A 15,248-nucleotide genomic window follows, 5' to 3' on the forward strand; every position below is an offset into this window, starting at 1 on the left:
TTGACATCTCGCCGCCAGCAAAAGGCCTACGGAAGCCGCTGGCAGCCGCTGCGGGGACATGGCACAACCCCTGCAGCGCCGGAAACAAAGGTTCGCGGGCGCTGTAGTTTACGAGGGAAACCGCTAGACCTGGAACCGCTAGACGGCCCCGAATGTCATGAGGGTCAGCGAGCTCAGGGAGCTTCCTCTTTCGTTGCAGCTGCCCCGCAGTGCGTTTTGCGTCTCTCATGGCTGCTTCCGCGTGTGTTATCAAGCGCTCGGCGGCGGCGGCTTCCATGGCGGGGTTGCGTCTTGCAACCCGCCGTCCGCTTTGTTATTCCCGTCTCTGCTCAACGGGATCAACCTCGACTTTGCGTGCATCTCGGTCTGCGATAGTGACTCGATCAGCTTCTCGACACTTCTCTCCCGTCCGACAGCTCTTCCTCGCTCACCTCTCCCGTCGCCTCGCCTCGCCTGGCCCCTCCGATCGATCGCGACAATACAGACGCCTCACCACTCCATCTTCCCCGTCTCCTCCTTCGAAAGCCTCTACCATGGTCGCCGAAGACTACGAGGCCGTCCTCAAGGGCAAATACCCCGCCAAGTCGCACGCCAAGCGCGTCGTCGAGCTTATCCGCGAGAAGAAGCCCGATGCTACCGGCGTGCTCTATCTCGAGGGCCGCATGACCAAGCTCCTCGAGGACAATGATGGAGAAGAGCACTTCCGGTGCGTCTGAATCTGCGCGGTCCCGTGAATGCGTGCTGACACTTCAACAGCCAGCGCCGATACTTCTACTATCTCACCGGTTGCAACCTCGCCGACTGCCACTTCGCCTACGACATCGAATCCTCCAAGTCGATCCTCTTTATCCCCCCCATCGACCCCGATAGTGTCATCTGGTCAGGTCTCCCTGTCAGTATCGACGAAGCCCTCGAGAGGTACGAAGTCGACGAGGTCCGACTCACCACCGAGATCAACGCCACACTGACCAGCCTCGGAGGTGCCAACCCCAAGTCCACCGTCTTCGCTATTGCAAACCAGGTCTCGGATAGTGTCACATTCCTCGAATTCGAAGCCAAGGACTTCGACGTCCTGAAGACCGCCATTGAGGTTTCGCGTGTTGTCAAGGATGAGTTTGAGGTTGCCCTCATCCGCAAGGCCAACGAGGTATCAGACATCGCCCACAGGGCCGTCGTGGAAAACACCGCCAAGGCCAAGAACGAGAGAGAACTGGAGGCCATCTTTTTGGAACGATGCGTTGCCAACGGAGGCAAGGAGATGGCATACAGCCCCATCTTCGCCAGTGGCCGGGCCGCCGCAACTCTACACTACGTCAAGAACGACGAGCCTCTCGACGGAAAGCTGAACCTCTTGCTCGATGCCGGTGCCGAGTGGAACAACTACGCTTCGGATATTGTGAGTGGGCCCACATCTGTCCCGTCTGTCTGGTTAAGCATCAATCTAACACCCTGCAGACCAGAACCTTCCCGTTGTCGGGCAAGTTCACCAAGGAATCTCGAGAAATCTACGACATTGTCCTCAAAATGCAAAAGGATTGCACCGACATACTGAAGGAGGGCGTTCTGTGGGACGATGTGCATCTGCTTGCCCACAAGATTGCCATCGACGGTCTGTTGTCCATTGGCATTCTCAAGGGAGACAAGGATGAAATCCTCAAGGCCCGCACCAGCGTCGCCTTCTTTCCCCACGGCCTCGGACACTATCTCGGTATGGATACCCACGATACCGGCGGCAATGCCAACTACAGCGACGAGGACACCATCTTCCGCTATCTCCGAGTCCGTGGCAAGCTGCCAAGCGGAAGTGTCATTACCGTTGAGCCCGGCGTGAGTTAACCTGAATGATGCGCACTGTCCGTGGCGTCGATGTATGGGTCAACTGACAAGCCTAGATTTACTTTTGCAACTTCATTATTGCCCCTTATCTAGAAGACCCCAAGCACAACAAGTTTATCGACTCTGCGGTATTGGACAAGTACTGGGATGTCGGTGGAGTTCGGTAAGTGGCACCACCAGCGCCAAGCAAGACACGACGCCTCTAACGTTTTTCAGCATTGAGGATAACATTCTCATCACTGCGACTGGCAGCGAGAACTTGACGACTGTGCCGAAGGAGGCAGCAGAGCTCGAGGCCATGATCTCAGGCAACTAAAGAAACAGCAACATGGTAATTCTTGAGTCTGGCGACGTAGACAGGCGCTGTGGCATCTATGACGGCCTTGGCATGATGGCCCTGGCACAACATGTGATGGCTGGCGCGAAGACATGATTAGATGAATGATGATGCCGGTGTCGGCGAATGAAAAGCAATGGCACCACTAGCCAAGCAATGGCCAAGAAATAGTCGAGAATTAACCAAATCAAGCTTCTTTAGACGACAGGTGGCGAAATGAATACGTCGTATCGAGGTCATTGTTCGTATTTCGTACTGTGTGCCTGGGCGACAACACGGTGCAATTTCCCAGCCGATAGAGGCCTCACTTCATTCCCCTTGACAGCCTCCCTCAACAGCGACGCACCCATCTACTGGCAAAATGGCCGCAAACCTGTAATATCTGCAACCCCGTGAAATGGAGAAACAACCAGACTGGGCCGAGAGGTACCAGCTGCCGCCATCGCCGTCGGTCTCGGTGCCGCCGCCACCGCCGCCCTACAGCCCGTACAACCCGTACATGGCGTACAACGGAACGACCGGCAACGACTACGCCTCGAGCAGCGCGTCCCTGGCTCCGCTCCCGCCTCCGCCGCCGCAGCATCCACACCCGGTCCGGCCGCTCCGGCCCGCGCGCTCAGCGACCAATCTCTCCGGCGCGCACCCCCGCGAGCGCTCCGGCTTCGTCGACAGCGCCGGCAACCTGCAGGTCGACTTTGTCGTCGACCCGCTGCCCCGCCAGGGATCCGGATCCCTGAGTCCCCAGCCGGCCGCCGAGATCAGGCGTGTCAAGAGCTCGTCGGCCTTGTCGGCCACCTTGGACCAGGACCAGAAGCCCAAGGATCAGTCGAAATGGAAGGCTGCTCTCGGCGAGGCTCAGTACTTTGCGGGAGGACTCATCAGCCACCCTGCCGAGTCGAACAAGCACTTCACCATCATCCGCCACTCGCATGCCTTGGTCTGGTACCGCGGCCCAGCGACCTCCGTGCCCATCACTATTCTCTCCGATGCCCCACTGCCTCCCACTAGGACAATATGGCTGCAGCAGAAGGGCTTCTCGGGCAATGTGGGCATGTCTATCAAAGCCCTCATGGGTACCACGGGAGGCTGGATTAACGTCACCCCGGCCACCAAGGCTGCGCCAGAGCACATCCCGGAGAACGACGAACGTGGAATCCAGAGGGATCTGAAGCGATTCTTCAAGAAGGTTTCAGGGAAGGCGAGGAAGCACGTTATCAGAGAGACTCACATTGTGCGTATCCCCGCTGCAGCTACGGACGGATACTTCCGCCTCGTCCTCAGTGATGGCGACGAAGGCAAAAAGGCCCTCTGCGGAAGCCCCGTGTTCCGAATCGCGAGCACTTCGACAGATGTCAGCGCCGTCCGCGGTTCGAGCATTAGCACCCTGCCCTTGGAATTCGGCGTCAAGGTCGCCACTACCATTGGGCAGCAGGTTGTGAAGAAATACACTGGCGTTGCGGGAGCCGTGGTTCAAAGCGGCGCAAAGAGATTCGTCCCGAAGGAGACCATCAGGAAAGTTGCCCGCACGGCATACAAAAATTCTGGAATCGGCGAGAAAGTCAACGAGAGTTGGCAGAATGGCAAGGCAGGCCGGTACGACCCCATCATTGATGGTGCAATGTTCGATGGGCCGCTCTCCGTCGTCGGTCCCGAGACTGGCCCCGAGGCACCGTTCCCGTTCAAGTTTTCAGGAAAGGTCGTTCGTGGAACAGGAATCTCGGTCAGAAATCTCGGCATACCGACGGCCAATTTGAGCGAGGTGCCGGATGATATCAAGATGCGCATGTCTGGAGTCTTTGTGGCATGGGCGTGTATCCAACCGAAGCCGGGCCTGGAGGAAATTGCCGGCGACTGGTACGAGGCGCTCGTGACGATTGCGCCTCTGAGAAACGCGATTCCTGGAGTTGTGAAGAAGAACGGGGTCGCCGTGCACATCATCAATGACTTTGAAGACGTAGCGTTCTTCGACGCGAGGCTGAAGGTCATCCTGATGGGATACCTACACCCTTATACGCCAGATCTTTCGGACGAGCTTGTCATCGAGGAGCATGGCCAGGATGTGATGACGACGCTGGCCAGCTTGGGCCGTGAGAACTGGGAGCCGCAGGAGGCAGTTGCGAGCGTGCAGATCATGAAGAGCGAGAGGAGCTTCTCGGACCGGCTGGGTGACGTGACGGGCAAGGTCCAGAACCAGGTAGATAGGCTTCCGGTTCACTGGGCCGGTGTCAGGTCTGAATCGGGCCTGGCGAGGGATCAAGCTTATGGGACCGGCGGTCTTTGGATTCCTCGGTGACGAGGCATCTTGGAGTGTTTGTCCAGCTGCCAGAATTTGACTGAATGTGAGGATGAGCAACTTGACATAATTGCTGACCACTGAAAGCGAGATGGAGTGTGGTCTTGGATTAATAGTAAAAAGTTTGTATAATTAGTATTTAATAATAGACCATGATAGATGTCCGACCCTTCAGATAGTTAAACCCAGCTATTTGTGTATACTGCTATCTGACAGATCCTGACGCTAAGATTCGGGAAAAGCTTCCTAAAGAGGCATCACTTACAGCTACGTGACGAGACTACCGCAACCACTAGCTGGATGTGGATTTTTATCGAGGTGCGATCGATAACGGGGTAGAAAAGGTCAATACGGTTGACGCAGGTATAAAACGGTTGCACTTGCGACTGAAACGATTGTTCATGGGCTTACCAGTCTCTGCGAATCGCCGATTCTGTCCTCATCATGTCTCAATTTGAGACTCCGACTGAAACGAAGCATCACGTTGTTTTTCTGGAGGCTGCCAATGCACCTTTTCCAACCTTCAGTTTCCCTCACACGTCCCGTCGACACGCCCACACACAGCCGCACGAAGTTGCAGCGCGCATCAAGGACGCCACCATTTTGGTTGTGGGTGTGATTGCGATAACTGCCGAACATCTCGGCCAGGCACCGCTCTTGCAGTGCATGGCCATCACCGCGACGGGGTGTGAATGGCTAGACCGGGCGGCGTTTGCGAAGAGGGGCATCACCGTGGTAAACTGTCCTCAAAGCAATGTCGAGGCGGTCGGCGAGCACTTCCTCGCTCTGTATTTCTCGGCGCGGAAGAAAGTCGTCCAAGTGCACAATGCGATCACGGGGCCGGACAGACAATGGGTTCAAGACGGCTCTCTCGTGCCGCTGTGGAAGCAAGGGCCTCCTCTTAGTTGTCAGCAAGAGACGTTGGGTATTATTGGATACGGAGCGCTCGGCCGCAATATCGAGAGTCTGGCGAAGAGCGTCGGCTTCGGCCGGGTCTTGATTGGAGAGCGGAAAGGCGAAAGCAAAGCAAGAGACGGGAGGGTGTCATTCGAAGACGTGATTAGACTTGCGACGACGATTGTGGTCTGTTGCCCAAAGGAGCCTGAAACACTAGGTCTGATTTCCGAGTTAGAATTCAACGCCATGAAGCGAGAGGCGTTGCTTCTAAATTTATCGCGAGGAGGAGTAGTGTGCGAGCAAGCACTAGCCACCGCTCTAAAGAAGGGGCAAATCTTTGGTGCTGCGACCGATGTGCTCGAGACGGAGCCCGGCGGTGTTGGAACTACGCCCCTGATGCCAGATATCGCAAATGGGGAAGAGCCGGTGCCCAACCTGACGATAAGCAGCCATCTGGCGTGGTTTTCTCAAAAGACGGTTGAGAACCTGGACCGGTTGCTGAAGCTTGGGATCGAGGGGTTTGTGTTGGACACGCTACTAGATCCGTCGTCGAAGCCAACCGTTATGGTACATAAAGGGGAGATTTTTAGATGATGTACGAAATAGACTACTTAGAATCGCTTTCTGCGACTACACTAATGACTGTGATATAACTTGAGGGGAAATGGGTCAATCCAGAGCACCCAAGACTCGGGATGGAAGTAGTTATCTATGAATCCACCGTGTGTACCCAATTATTTCTCAGCCATCTCCACTCCCCACTCTGTATGGGGGCAAAATAATAGTCGAGGAATGTAAACCCGAGATCAATTCGGCTTAGCTTGCCATTTGAGTGAAAGCCACCCGCAAGGCCGGGATCAGCATCGGGACCAAGACCTGGCGTTGAGGATTGGTAACGAATGGGTACGCGGACTGCTCACACAGGATAAATATTGGGTGAATCTACCGAGGGAGAGATTTCTTATCTCTCACCACTTCCAATCCATCCTTAATCAGTGCAAATTACTATCACTCCCCTCATAGGGTATCATTTCAACAGCCTCTACAGGGATTTGAGTTCACAAGTCGGCTTCACCAGCAGACATGGCGCCACACTCTAGCACTGATATGTCGTCTTCGACCACTACCGATCAGGTTGCGACAAAGAAACACTGGGTGCCGCATGCCAAGGCAGACAAGACAGCCCTCGAGGCTATCTCGCAAGGCGTGCCACTCGCCGGCATCCCAAAGTTCCCCTCCTTCCACGAGGAGCGCACACACATCCTGGAGCACATGGCCGCGGCGTTTCGAATCTTTGCTCGCAAGGGATTCAACGAGGGCATGTCCGGCCACATCTCCATCCGCGACCCTGAGAACATCCACACTTTCTGGACAAACCCGCTCGGCCGCCCGTGGCCTCTGATGCGCGCTTCTGACATGGTCCTCGTCGACTACAGTGGCCAGGCTGTGGGAGGCAACATGAGCCGGCCCTCAAACGCGGCGGGATTCCTCATCCACAGCGCTCTGCACAAGGCTAGGCCCGATGTAAATGCTGCCTGTCACACGCATTCTATATATGGAAAGGCTTGGTCTACGTTCGGTAGGCCGCTTGAGATGATTAGCCAAGACGCTTGCATATTCTACGGAAAGGCACAAGCTGTATATGAAGATTTCGGAGGTGTAGTCTTCGATGAAGACGAGGGAATCAGGCTCGCTGCTTCTCTGGGAGCAGAAGGCAAAGTGATGACACTGACAAACCACGGTCTCCTGACAGTGGGCCAAACAGTTGACGAGGCAGCGTACCTGTTTACGTTGATGGAGAAGAGCTGTCAGATCCAGCTGATGGTGGAAGCCGCTGCTGCCAATGGAATTCCGAAACGGATCGTCGACGATGCCGTGGCTGCGTACACGTTTGAGATGACGTCGAGCCCAGACAGCTTGTACTGCGAATTCCAGCCGGAATTCGAGGTCGAGGATGCTCTGAGTAATGGAGACTTTCGTAAATGAGATTTTAAGAGGGTTAAGTTGTAAATTTTGGATATCAAGTACATAGCAATGCATACACCTGAAACTGGACACCCAAGGTTTTTCAACGCATGCATAGTTTGAACGCTCTATTCGTCTTTCCACTATAACGCATTGCCATTGTGATTACTTCTTAGCATTCAGATTTATGCATTGAAAGGAAGACCTGGTTAAAGAATGTTCGCCGACCCACGATCGCTCACACAGGCGCATGCGGACTTGCGTTTCGAGGTATTACCCAAGAGCGATAGATACAGCGAAAAAGGCAAGCTAGACAGCAGACACCCACAAGAAGAAGGCCGATTCTACCCAGATCTTGGTTGGCACCAGCTTTGACGACGAGGATATTAAGAGCGAAACCACGGAACGAAAGGAGCTTGGGGCTATGCTTGCTGCGCTAATAAATCTGGTCTTTGAGGCCCAGCTCTCAAAGTTTACTTAGCATTCTCTTGTGGACATGCACATGACGAACTTACCACTGGTTGGAAGACACAAACCCATAATATAGACGTTGTCAGCCGCAGTCAATACTACAAGGGTCCCCAAATAATACAGGAGTAGCTCCCACCTTCTAGGACCGTGGTCCAGCAAATCTTCCCAAACTACTCCATGTTGATAATGCTCAACCGTGGGTGACCTTAACATTATGGGACAATTACAAAGGGCATGATGCAATTGGCAAACGTCGACTCTCGCATTTACGCATTATCGAGGTGTTATTAGGAGAGATATTCCTAGCAATGACAAAATGCGGACAAGGATTGGGACTGGCAATAATGAGAGCGACGAGGAGGGCAATGACAAGGGTAACACGATAACCAACATCCTGATCCGAAATACATTGTGAGGGCTGCAACAGGAGTACATGATTTGTTTTATTCATGGTCCGTGGAGCAAGCAAATGCCGCTTGTAAGAGGTAGAGATGGTGGGTTATAAAGTGAATGGTAGTGCCATCCTGATGACACTCTGCATCAAGTCAGAACCAGTGCCAGTTGTCGGTCTCTGACCATATCCATCCAGGTGATATTGACATCTGATTTCTCTCGACGAAGTCTCCACAGATCCTGCAGAAAGTCGGCCGCAAGGTCAAAGTTCCACATCCCGCTGAACTTCGCGCAACCTCGCAAGCGTCGATCGAAGCGAGCCTGTAGATCAGGGTCTAGTGCCTCAGCACCAGCAATGAATCCAGGCCACACAATACCACAGTTGACCTGTGAAAAGTTTCGCTGCTCTTGCTCGAACCGCTCGAGGTTGGTAATGGTCTTCTCGACGTAGGGCTGGAGCAGAAGGGGATTTAATTGCCGTACTCGCCGGTAGAAGAATATGATGACGGCGCAATGGAAGGCAGCTATTAGGTGGTGCATGATGGCACGGCTAGTGAGCACCGTCGCCGGGTCTACCTCGCCGTTGAGACTGCCCTTTTGATTGTTCCAGGAACAGAGCTCGTTTTCGAGTTCGCTGCACCAATTTTCAAGCCTGGCAGTCATGGAAAACCCAGGGTCCCTATTCCGAAGCTTTGCGATCTCGTTTGCGAGATATGTCGAACGCGAGATAAAGGAGAGCAACTCCTGCGGGACGCCGTAGATTTCCTTGAAAAATGCAGTGTTTGATGAGTCGCAGTCGGTCCCCAATTCCCCAAAGAGCCCAAATTCGAAGTCCATACCGCAAGACTCGTCGAGATCTCTCCCCAGACAAAGGCTGTGTGTCCTTAATGATGGAAACATCATCTTGTCTTGGGATCGAGATGGGCTCATGAGGGGGTGTTTTTCTGAGGGGTACATGTATGTGCTCTCTTCGATGACCCGAAGAAATAAATAGATAGCGTGAAGCAACTTCACCTTTTTGGACTTGTTTACTTTCGGAGCGCCCCGAAGACTGATGAATAGCTCGGCGTTGAGTAAGAATGATCGAGCCTCCTCCTGTTGGCCAGTGACAACCTGAGACACGCATCGTTAGCTTGTTATATTATGGTGGAAGTGGGGGAAACTTACAGTAATGGTAACCATTGTTAAGATAGCCATAAGAATATCCTTGTACTTTGAACTCTTCTCTCCAGCCAACTCGGTTTCGCAGGTCCATTCGAGTTCCTTCTTCGCTCCACGCCAGAATCCTTCTCCAACATTCCGCCAGTAAGTCGTGCTGTTCTTTTGCTCTCGGCAGATGTTGTCCCAGTTAAAAGCGCTGACTGCGAGCACAGAGTATAAAAGCGACATTGGAGCATGTTTTGTCTTGTTGAAGATGTTCAGCTCCGATAGGGCAGAGAGAGCGCGTGGGAAATGCAGTATGCTCCACGGCGACTTGCGAACGCGGAGGGGAGAGAATAGTGTTCCAGTCTGAGCCTTGTAGTGTTGAAGGAGGAAATTTGCATGGGTAGATATCGATGGACCGAGGCGTTGGTCGAGGCCACTGCTCATATGGGAAGCAAGAGGAGAAGGTATTGCTAGAGCATCATTAACTGGTGAGGATTCAAGGATCATGTCGAAGGACGACAGGTTCAGCGCAGGGTCCTCATCGTTGTCGACGACTGGGAGCATCTGCAAGTCGTCCAAGGATGGGAGGTCGGAGACATCCAACCCAGGTGCCTCCCAGGGGCAAGGGCTGGGTAGATCGGTGATTTGCGGAATGGGGACATGGTGCACATCTGGAGAGATCGGGTCCCATAGAGCCAATGGTGATGGGAGAGGCTGATCAGGCGATTCAGAGGCTACTGCGCCTTTGGACTGAAATACTGAAAATGGACCTCGTAGAGGCAGCTCGCATGACTGGCGCTCATAATCCGAGTCCAGGTTGTTCAGCACCTGGTCTATTTCACCCCAATCGACCAGGTGCTGTATCTGGCTGGACATGGCTGCTCGCTCCACCTCTTTGGCAGATTATTAGCAGAGTTCATTTTACATGCATTCGCCATGCTGTAACAAGCTGAGGCAAATAGAGCACAAATTCCATACCAGTGAAGAGTATACGACGACTGTGGCCGCCATCGTTCTGTTTGCCGTCTGCTGCGGCGGATCCATCAGGCGTGTAGTGAACAAAGCGTATCTTCGCCTCATAGCCGCCGCAGACGAGACCAGAACGCAAACACTGGCCACAGAGCGGATGGGTCTCGTCGCACTTGACCTTGCGTGTTCTACAGGTCAAGCAACCCCCGAAAGAGCGAACTCGCGTCCGCCACGACCCTGCCGCGGCCTTTGGCATCGCGCGTATTCTGAGGCTGGGAAACTTTGGTCTACAGATAGGGATGGCTGATATCGGGATGACTTGCTGAATATCATAGACGGCTTGGTGAAATTAGTAATGGCAAATACATGATCACTGAGGGGGACGTAGGATCACGACAAGGATAACACGCGGGTCCACATCAAAGAAATGGCTATTTACGGTTAGGCCTCGCGCATTTCCGCTCAGATTGCGGATTTCCGTTGAGATTGCCATGCTCTTTATCCAATCATATTGAGAAGCGAGTCAGACGTTTGTGCTCGCTAAAACCTTCCAACCGGCTTCAGATATGGCATCCGAACCAATGCGATAGTTGCACATCTTCCCCGGAAATCTAGTTCCCAGTACAGACACGACATGGGGTGCATGATAATGTGGAGTGAGATCAACATGATGTATCATGGGCAATCGGCATATATAACGTGTCAATGGGACGCCTAGGCTGCTCTGTCATTTCGAGACCATTCTGTTGATCACCACGAGTCTCACACTGGAATTTCAGTCTCTTGTTGCTTCAACGGCTCTTCCATTCGCAATGGCCAGCGTCTTGAAATCCTCTACGGAGAAGATGGATGCTAATCCCAAGATCGATTCCTCCAACGATGTTGAATCGTCCATCGACAACACCGCCGAAGCTGGCACCAGTGTCATCATAGACCCGGAGGGCGAACGCTCATATGGTAAGCCATCTCCCTAGTAGCCCAGCTATCTTGTCACCTTGTTCGCGGAACTAACTATTATGCGCAGTCAAAAAGTTGGACATGTATCTTTTGCCGTTTCTCTCATTGATGTATTTCTTCAATGCTGTCGACAGGTCCAACTTGGGCAATGCGAAAACCGACGGATTAGAGGCGGATCTCAATTTCACGGGCAACGAATACAGTCTGCTTATCCTGCTGTTCTATATTCCCTTCGGCACCCTGGACCTACCTCTCAACCTGCTCACCAAGAAATTCTCCGCCAAGTGGGTGCTTCCCTCCTTGATGGTTACATGGGGCGGTATTGCCACTATTCAGATTGCCTCCAAGAACTTCGCTGGTATTCTCGTTCTGCGCCTGATACTTGGTGCCTGTGAAGCCGGATTTTTCGCTGGTGTCGTCTTCTACTTCACCCTCTTTTATAAGCGTTCCGAGTTAGGATTTCGAGTCGCCATCTTCTTCGGTAGTGCGCTGCTCGCAGCTGCTTTCAGTGGCAGTATCTCTTACGGTGTCTTTCAGATCAAGGGTACACGTCTTCAGGGCTGGCAATGGCTGATGCTGATCGAGGGCATTTTGACAATCATTGTCGGAGTCATATCCTTCTGGTGGCTGCCTGCTTCCCCTGCCTCCGCATGGTTCCTTACCGATAGGGAGAAGGCCGCAGCTAGGGCCCGAACTCTTCGTGATGGTTCGAACAAGATCGACAGCCAGTTCAGTTGGAAAGACTGCTTCTCCACGTGGAAGGACTGGAAGTTTGGGATGTGGTGCGTTATCAACTTCACCTATCCCGTCGCATTTGCCACCACCTCGAACTTTCTGCCCCAGATTGTGCAGCGTCTCGGCTACAGCGTCATCAAAACCAACCTCTGGACAGTCGCACCCAACGCCGTTGGATTTGTCGTGCTTCTTATTGTCGCCAAGTCCTCCGATCACTTCCATGAGCGTACTTTCCACGTTTTTGGTGCTCTCGCTACTTCGCTTATTGGAATGATTCTGCTCATTACCATTGATGTGCTGAAGCACAAGGAAGTCGCCTACTTTGCTTGTTTCCTCATGGCATCCGGCGCATATATCCCCTCTTGTCTCGTGCAGTCTTGGCACAATAACAACAACTTGAACGAGAATAGCCGTGCTGCAACAACTGGTCTCCTAGTGGGACTGGGAAATTTTGCCGGAATCATGTCCGCCGCTACTTTCCGGACAGAATATGCGCCCAAGTATATTCCTACTCTGATTTTGACTTGCTGTTGCAATGTTATTGCGATGACTTCCATCCTGATCCTTGGCGGCTGGATGAAGCTCGAGAACCGTCGGAGGAACAAAGCGCAGGGTGTTAATCTTCGGGCTCAGGATGTCGATACGTCTGAGCTGCCTGATGGAGAGAAATCTCCTAAATTTCGCTTCTTCACCTAAGAGGAAGAAATGGGATCAAGGCAGACTGGAGTGAACTAGCTAGTCTTTCGCAAAGTCTGTACAACTTGGCTCGTCAGGTTCCTCTATCTTATATGAAGCGCCTTAGGATGGAATGAATTCTTCAATAAGGGACATAAAATTGACACTAAACTTCATTCACAGAGCATCCGTGATTCCACCTTCTCGTCTCCTAAGGCATTGGCTACATTTAGGGTTGAGGAAATGGGTGTGCACTCCGAGTGGATGGGCTCATTTCGTGAAGAGTATCTGTTGATTGTGCTGCATGATGACACTCAACTCCTCCACCGAATTCAACCACCCTATACCTCCCTTGTGAAGGACAGGATGGAATCGGGTCACGTGAGATGGTGGCACAGTGCCACCACCTCAAACACTGTATAATAAATACTGTACCACAAAGGTTAGTGAGGGAAGCCTCTAGAGCTTCCTTCGCAACCTAAGCAATTGAAGCATATATTGCACCTTTCCCTACGGCTATACCTTCTTTTCCCCCTTTTGGGCAATGTGACAGGCGGTTAGGGACACTTGGGCTAGCTGGTCGCTAGCGGGGATGTCTCTAGGGTGACCCGGATGGGGTTAAAAGGGGAGGTCAGGGCCGTCACTGGGGAAAATCATCGCTTTTCCTTTCATCAGAGATTCTTCCTAGAAGTCAGAGAGGCCGGAAGGGCTCGAGGCTGCTAGGGAGTCTATTAATTGATTGCCTTTATTTTTGAGAGATTTATTTAAGCCTTCTTGCCGTTACTACGTTCCCTGTCCAACCTCCGTCTTCAACCTCCCTCAGATATCGGGCTGCCGCAGGCCCCATTGATGCCTTGCCAGCGAACTTTCCTACGACCGACCCGATATTCTATCTCATGAGATGCTTCCCTATCAGGAGACATGAGCCTCAGATTGATCCGACCTCATACGCGTAATCTGGTGCAGCTTCGGGCTGACCGGCCAAGACGCCTGTGCGACGACTCTCTGTGCATTTCCCCTAGGGTAAGTTAATGAGTTGGGTGTTGTTTTCCGTCCCTTCCTGCTGCTAAACGATGTCGACGACAGAACTTAATACTGTGGGTTCATGCCCCATGGTTCATGAGAGCATCCAGGTCAGCCGGGGTATGGCTGTTAATAAAAGGGGTCCATTCACCCCGAAAGTTTCCGCAGTGACTTAACAGAGACAGGATGTCGCGATCGACCAATCCTGGTTTTTGCCGCACTTACAAGACTCGCCTCTTCCTCTAACTACTCAGATCCGTAAAAGTCTTGTTATGGCCCGGATTATCGGCAAAGACGAAAATAGCAAGGATCTGGAGACAATGTGGAGTCGCTGTTTGACTCCAGACATCTTGTGCGGGGCGGTGGCTCTCTGAGCAATGAAGAACCGGCACACGTGACAAAAAGCATGACGTTTAACAGGTGTTCCTTGACATAAACGTTCTCATTTTAGAACCTAATCCCTAACAGGAGACGCAACCCGCTTGCGGGTTGCCCAGCTGAAACGCTATCAGGACTGCCGATCTGGGCAGTGGCTGAGTAACCATGGGATGCATGCATTTTCGGAAGAATGACTAAAGTGTCACCGCTAGGATCGACTTCAATACGTTTGGTCGACGTCTTCTTCACTGAGTATGGAAATTCGGCCAGAAGGAACGATGATTGTGGGGATGGCTTAGTTGGGTGGTTGATGGGGGCCGGGTAAGCCAAGGATCATACTACACTGCAGCCTGAGGCCAAAACAGGGTAGCCGGGGTGATCGATTTGCATGTGTACAGTGTTCTATTTCCATCTCTGCGGAGGCGATCAAACTCCATTCTACTAGGACTGGCGGGTCCGGGCAACATGCATTCGGCGGTACAGAGAGCCTTGCTTCGATGGCACGGCTTCTTACGTCTACCTCGACACCCACAGTCGTGGTATAAAGACAGGTTGCGAGAGGAAATCTGCGAACGACGCCTGGCAACGACCCCTTTCCAAAAGCTCAATGAGACGGCCGACGTATTCTATATTATCAGCCGAGTGCAATATGATAGTCATGCTCTCCGAAGACTCCCCGATTTTATCCTTCCGCATCTCGTCGTATATGCATACCTGCTTTCAAAATACACGTCGAGGTGGCAGTTCTACCGAGTAGCCGCTTCTTGTGTCTTCAATACGCGAAGTCGTCAACCCGAGCAAAGATCATAAGGTGCGAGAGGTCGCGTGCCGCCATGGGATCGATCCGACCAGCTTTATACGAGTCTGCCGTCGGCTTCGGATGGTATGGCCCCTCCTGCCGTGACCAGAGTGTGGTCGTTAGTAGACGCACCGATGAGATGGACCCGGACGTTTGAGATATATCGTTACTCTCTATCCAGAGGCCCGCCGATCAATTGCCCTCGTTGCGTCGCGGATGTACTGGGTTGCACTTGTTCTCGTATAGAACAGGCGCCCGCATATCGGTTAGAATGGTGGTGTGCCTCAAGGCGATGTCTGGTCAGTTGGAGAAGCTGAGACAACTCAATACAAAGGATTATCGAGGCTCCATGGGTTCACCCCAAGTACGCAAAT

General features: G+C 52.7%; 7 protein-coding genes across 7 annotated transcripts; 6 read left to right on the top strand and 1 right to left on the bottom strand.

Annotated features, from left to right (window-relative positions):
- Window positions 1–533: 533 nt before the first annotated feature.
- Window positions 534–2,152, top strand: BGZ61DRAFT_526284 (putative Xaa-Pro aminopeptidase; the record flags this gene model as incomplete). The annotated part of the gene is made up of 5 exons (XM_046252927.1): window positions 534–706; window positions 757–1,396; window positions 1,456–1,827; window positions 1,893–1,999; window positions 2,053–2,152. 5 exons carry the CDS (start codon window positions 534–536, stop codon window positions 2,150–2,152), a joined length of 1,392 nt encoding a protein of 463 aa, XP_046113088.1.
- A 418-nt stretch (window positions 2,153–2,570) lies between these two features.
- Window positions 2,571–4,656, top strand: BGZ61DRAFT_409171 (uncharacterized protein; the record flags this gene model as incomplete). The annotated part of the gene is made up of 2 exons (XM_046243209.1): window positions 2,571–2,668; window positions 2,717–4,656. The coding sequence occupies 2 exons, from the start codon at window positions 2,571–2,573 to the stop codon at window positions 4,464–4,466; spliced, it is 1,848 nt and encodes a 615-aa protein (XP_046113089.1). The 3' UTR covers window positions 4,467–4,656.
- Window positions 4,657–4,910: 254 nt separating this feature from the next.
- BGZ61DRAFT_471637 (D-isomer specific 2-hydroxyacid dehydrogenase) lies at window positions 4,911–5,957 on the top strand (the record flags this gene model as incomplete). Its single annotated transcript, XM_046248247.1, has 1 exon — window positions 4,911–5,957. One exon carries the CDS (start codon window positions 4,911–4,913, stop codon window positions 5,955–5,957), a length of 1,047 nt encoding a protein of 348 aa, XP_046113090.1.
- Window positions 5,958–6,298: 341 nt separating this feature from the next.
- On the top strand, window positions 6,299–7,410 carry BGZ61DRAFT_439901 (class II aldolase/adducin N-terminal). The gene has a single exon (XM_046244411.1). It carries the CDS (start codon window positions 6,447–6,449, stop codon window positions 7,347–7,349), a length of 903 nt encoding a protein of 300 aa, XP_046113091.1. The 5' UTR covers window positions 6,299–6,446; the 3' UTR covers window positions 7,350–7,410.
- Window positions 7,411–8,339: 929 nt separating this feature from the next.
- BGZ61DRAFT_526288 (fungal-specific transcription factor domain-containing protein) lies at window positions 8,340–10,214 on the bottom strand (the record flags this gene model as incomplete). Its single annotated transcript, XM_046252928.1, has 2 exons — window positions 8,340–9,305; window positions 9,360–10,214. The coding sequence occupies 2 exons, from the start codon at window positions 10,212–10,214 to the stop codon at window positions 8,340–8,342; spliced, it is 1,821 nt and encodes a 606-aa protein (XP_046113092.1).
- Window positions 10,215–11,152: 938 nt separating this feature from the next.
- BGZ61DRAFT_409178 (major facilitator superfamily domain-containing protein) lies at window positions 11,153–12,695 on the top strand (the record flags this gene model as incomplete). The annotated part of the gene is made up of 2 exons (XM_046243210.1): window positions 11,153–11,264; window positions 11,332–12,695. The coding sequence occupies 2 exons, from the start codon at window positions 11,153–11,155 to the stop codon at window positions 12,693–12,695; spliced, it is 1,476 nt and encodes a 491-aa protein (XP_046113093.1).
- Window positions 12,696–14,172: 1,477 nt separating this feature from the next.
- BGZ61DRAFT_502206 (uncharacterized protein) lies at window positions 14,173–15,019 on the top strand. Its single transcript, XM_046251720.1, has 2 exons — window positions 14,173–14,841; window positions 14,879–15,019. Exons 1-2 carry the CDS (start codon window positions 14,541–14,543, stop codon window positions 14,977–14,979), a joined length of 402 nt encoding a protein of 133 aa, XP_046113094.1. The 5' UTR covers window positions 14,173–14,540; the 3' UTR covers window positions 14,980–15,019.
- The last annotated feature ends 229 nt before the right edge of the window (window positions 15,020–15,248 follow it).

The sequence above is a fragment of the Ilyonectria robusta genome (assembly GCF_021365365.1).
Source record: "Ilyonectria robusta strain PMI_751 chromosome Unknown BGZ61scaffold_1, whole genome shotgun sequence".
NCBI lineage: Eukaryota > Fungi > Ascomycota > Sordariomycetes > Hypocreales > Nectriaceae > Ilyonectria > Ilyonectria robusta.